Consider the following 4,725-nt stretch of genomic DNA (forward strand, 5'->3'; position numbering starts at 1 on the left):
CCAAGTAGATAGCTTAATCGCTTCTGAACTAAAAAAAGCTCCATCATACAAACATTTCCAGGTTTGATGTCTACTTCAAACCAAAAGAATTGCCATAACACCAAATTTACTTGAAAGAGAAATAAATAAAAACCAGGCAACTATCAAATACCTGGAGCATGGACAGTACAATAGTGTCCATCAATAACACATTGGATGCAAGTGACCCCCCCCTTTTTTCAAATGATATGAAGGTTTAGTAGGAAATATAATACAAAAACACAAAACAGAAAACTTGCTCATGCCGCCCTTTAAAATGTAGAGTCCACTAGTTAATGCAAATCAACAATCATTCAGGACAAGGTTCATTTCCAAATATTACTACTCTAACTAAAAATCCAAAACTGCGTCTGATATTCTTCAATGAAGTTCTGGACAGAGCCAAATTATAATATTTGAATTTGGAACAAACTGCAATGAAAACATTAAAAGAGTAGTAGTGTTCCCTTCTCAACTCTGATACAGAACCAACTTACTTACCTAGACTTGAGCTCACCAATCTTTTACTCCCTAACCAACCAAGATCTGATTGACCCTGAAAATTTTTGGAGCAAAGCTTTAAAGTAATTCAAAGAAGAAATAGAATCTAAAATAACCACAAATACAACTCCATTAACTGTCTTCCTACCAAAGTAGGACTCGGAATTAACAACCTAAACCCTCAAACATTCTTTCAAATGAGTACCAACGAAGAATGAAAACAATTGAATAATGTTTTCCATCCACACCCCAAGAGTATCTTATGCAGCAGAGACTTGCCACTTTCCAGAAATTCAGATAAGATTAAGAACAATGAAGGAATTGAGAAAGAAAAGAAACGAATGGAATCAATCATTTCCCATTATCATTAAAGCGTGCAATAACTCACCTAATCAAGCCTGTTATATTGATTTAGTACCGATTGTAAGCTTTCCCAAAATCTTCACGCCTCTGACGTTGAAATTCACCATAAGAGTCATGAAGCCTAGAGGAATAATTTTCCATAGGATTTGGGTACCTGCCCCTAGAATCCATAGGTAAACCAGCTCCAGCGTAATGAGCATGGACAGACGGGCCATCGTATTCAGAATAACCCTGCTGTTTATAAGCACCAAAGCTTGAAGCAGACATTTGTTGCCGTGCCTGTTGCTGACGCCTTTGGGCATCAAATTGAAGAAACTCTTCCCACTGTTTTGTATGTGTGTCCCTCAATATAGCTGATTTCTTGATGTAGTTCTCTCTCATCTCCTTGATAGTCTAAAATTTGTAAAACCATAAGTCAGAATCAGAATTTCCATGCTGATACAACAAACAGAGGAATGGCTCCCCTCTCCCTATATCATTCGATGATGAAGACCACACAACAGCAGTTCTTTCTTCTTGTCCCCCAGTGTAAAAAAGGTCAGACAATTCAACGTGAGAGCACATTGACACTGATAGATACCTCACACACTCATCTCTAACATTCAACCCACACCATAGGAAGCCCATAAACAATCTAAATGATGTATGACTTTCCATAAACAGAGATAGTCTAAGGATATACAGATTAGCCCTATAAGGATGAACAAGAGGGAAAAAGTCTACACAGCACTCCAGGATTATGTTCTACTAAGAAACAAAGTAAGAACAAAAACCTCTGTTTCCGGCTTTAGAGTTTTGAACTTCATGGTGTTCATTGTAGTTAATTAACAGTACAGAAAGTTACAATCCAACATTGATAACTAAGCTATAAATTTTTTTACCTTATCTCAGAAAGATATAGGCTTGTCAAAGAAACCATTTAGCACCAAAAGCACACACGATAGTCAAACAAGATAAACATCTTACCTCCCGATGCTTATAATTCTCTTCATCTTCTTCCTTATCACGAATTCTTCCAAGTTCCATTGCCTCTCTCTTAAATTCCAACTCCAACTCATCTAACGTTTGAGGGAAGGCATGGTATTCAAACTGATTGCCAGATTGCAAATCAGATCCCCGTCTCTCAGTATCCCATCCCTCAGTTCTATAAGCTCCCATGTTTCGATTATGACCATCATAGGAATTAAATGAGTTGCCACCATAAGGCAAACGGCCTGGGGATTTAGAGTGGCTCGAGCGACTTCTAGCTCCATCATTACCATAAGCTTCATGAAATGAAGAGTATGGTAAGCACTTGATTCAAATGCACAAAGATCAGCTTTTAACTAGACACAATATCTTATATTCACAAAGTGCACCCATCCGTTGCAATCCACAAATGCTTTCAGTAAATAAGTTTTGGAGACAATCCATTCAATTCGGACTAACTCTTGACATTACTTCAGAATCGTATACATAATGCTTGACATAAGAACTTACCTCTTGCTGCAACAAATGATAAAATGTAAGCAGCATTGTTAAAATTTACAATCAAATAATTTTTATAAGAACATACAGGATAACCTAGACAGCAAACACGCCACGAGCATGGGATTACCAGCTTTATATTGATGCCGTAAACATATCCTATGCTGTCCCTACCTTGCGGAGAATCTCTAGAAATTTTCCGTAGATCCTCAAGTACACGGTCTTCCACAGCCTTATCTTGCCTACCAAATCGTTGTTGGAAGTGTAGTGAGTTATGTGGTCCTGAATGAGCCCTTTGTGATTCAGGACGTCGCAACCGTGCACCAACAGGACTTCGCTCAGGAGACCTTGATCTGCTCATTCGAGAACTAGAAGAGCCCCTTTGATCACTTTCATCCTTTACTTTGTGTACAGCATCCACACCCTTTTTCAATATTAACCTATCCTTACCACTAACAATTATAAACTTCTCGTCCATTTTGATTTTGCAACCAATATCTTTCTCGATCCTCTGAATAACTTTCTCGGTGAAAAGTTCTCTGGCATGTGGGTCTCTAGCGGGTACCCTTTCAAAAAAATCTTGAGACTTGCGATTTGCTCCAAGAGTGGAGGGGCAACCCTACAAATATATGAAACAGCATCACACCTAAGAAACAAGGGAATGAATCTTCTCTTCTCTAGGAAATTAAGAAATTCTACCATTACTTCTACCTAGCTCAAACAGGGATATCTGCCATTACCTCAATAAGAAATTGTGAGTGCAGAATGAAAAGATAAAAGCAGAAAAAAGAAAGTGGGGGGGGGGTTCCATATACAAGCAGGTAAATGTTTATCACATTATAAACAGGTTATTCATGATATCTGTGTTATCGAAGCAACTAATGGTACACTCGAACAGAAACACGAACCCACTTATAGTTAATACCTGAGTAAAGTGACCCGATTCTCCACATATTTTGCAAATCATTTCTTCTTCTTTCCTCTTCTTCCAATTCCTCTCAGTAGCCTTGGATTTAGCCTCCCAGACCTTGGCTTCCCGGCTAGTGAAGTCAGTGGGGACAGCATTGGGGTCACGCTGTTCCTCTTCCTCATTTGAAGCAGCATGAGAACGTTTATTCTCTTTCACCCTATCTTCTGCCTTGGAAACTGCGGACCCTAGCGGGCCAGTGTACTCCTTGTAAATTTCACTGAAATCATCATCGATATCTGGGTCTGGTCTGTTTGCCATCGATACTAAAACAAACTAACCATATAAAATTCCCTGCCCAACCGATTATATTCATCAATATCTATCATCTGGAAGCAACAATTACAGAAAAAAAACATATATGCAGGGAACATTTATAATTATTATAAACAAACAACCTCTTGCACTGTTTCTAGGTTTCGAATTGGATTCCCATCAAAATCTATTTATATAAAATTGCAATACAGAAAATCCATTCGAAGGCAATAAGCAATATCGTAATATCATATGAGTATAATCAGTTCAGCGATCGAAAACGCAGAAATTAAAAGAGGAAAGGGAAATTATACCCGGAAAAAGAGAAGCTTTTGAGCGTCGAACAGTAATTTCGACGATGAATATAAAATCTTCTAGGGCGGTGGCTAGGGCTGGGGCTATTTACTTTGTTTTTGGGGACATGCTTTCGGGACTTTCCTTTTTAATAAATACTAGCTTACTTTACCTGTTTAATATTTAATTAATTTTTAAAAAGTTATATTTTCAATTTCATAATTAAGTAAGATAATTTTTATTTAAAATATTAAATATAATTAAAAAAATAATTTTATTAATTCAAAAAAAGTTTTCAAACCATAATTAAAACATTTTCAACCTATTCAATCATCAATATAATTTTATTTTATCTAATTAATTCAAAATGACATTATTCAAAAATAATAGTTGATTAGCTTTATTAATTTTAATATATTAATTAAGTGTCTTTTACACAAATAAAATTAATATAAGTTTTCTTAAATAAATTTTTTTAACTAATAATTATAATTTAAATGATAATTATCACATATTTTCCCCTTATTAGAGTTCTATTTAAATAATAACTCTATTTTAAAATTAACCCAATATTTTTTTAACTAATAATTACATTAAATTATAATATTTTAGATGTGTAATAATTATCACATCTTCTATTAAATTGTAATTATTTTTACTTTAATTTTTTATTTTAAATGTGAATTTAGTAATATGATAGAAAATAAAGAGTATTCTTGTCAATTCAAAAATTCTTCCAAACTTTTATTTAGAAAGAGAGATATTTCATTTCTAACCCTTATTCTTGTATAATTTTCATTTTAACCCTCATATATTTGAAAATTTTATATCAAGTTCTACTTAAGCCCTATACTTTACTC

The 4,725-nt window shown here is 34.9% G+C and overlaps 1 protein-coding gene across 1 annotated transcript; it reads right to left on the minus strand.

Moving 5' to 3' along the window:
- Positions 1 to 289: 289 nt before the first annotated feature.
- On the minus strand, positions 290 to 4,015 carry LOC107954374 (uncharacterized). Its single transcript, XM_016889918.2, has 6 exons — positions 3,886 to 4,015; positions 3,275 to 3,610; positions 2,524 to 2,968; positions 1,849 to 2,147; positions 908 to 1,275; positions 290 to 574 (listed from the first exon to the last, which is right to left on the minus strand). The coding sequence occupies exons 2-5, from the start codon at positions 3,575 to 3,577 to the stop codon at positions 931 to 933; spliced, it is 1,392 nt and encodes a 463-aa protein (XP_016745407.1). The 5' UTR covers positions 3,578 to 3,610; positions 3,886 to 4,015; the 3' UTR covers positions 290 to 574; positions 908 to 930.
- Between the last annotated feature and the right edge of the window lie 710 nt (positions 4,016 to 4,725).

The sequence above is a fragment of the Gossypium hirsutum genome, chromosome D07, assembly GCF_007990345.1.
Source record: "Gossypium hirsutum isolate 1008001.06 chromosome D07, Gossypium_hirsutum_v2.1, whole genome shotgun sequence".
NCBI lineage: Eukaryota > Viridiplantae > Streptophyta > Magnoliopsida > Malvales > Malvaceae > Gossypium > Gossypium hirsutum.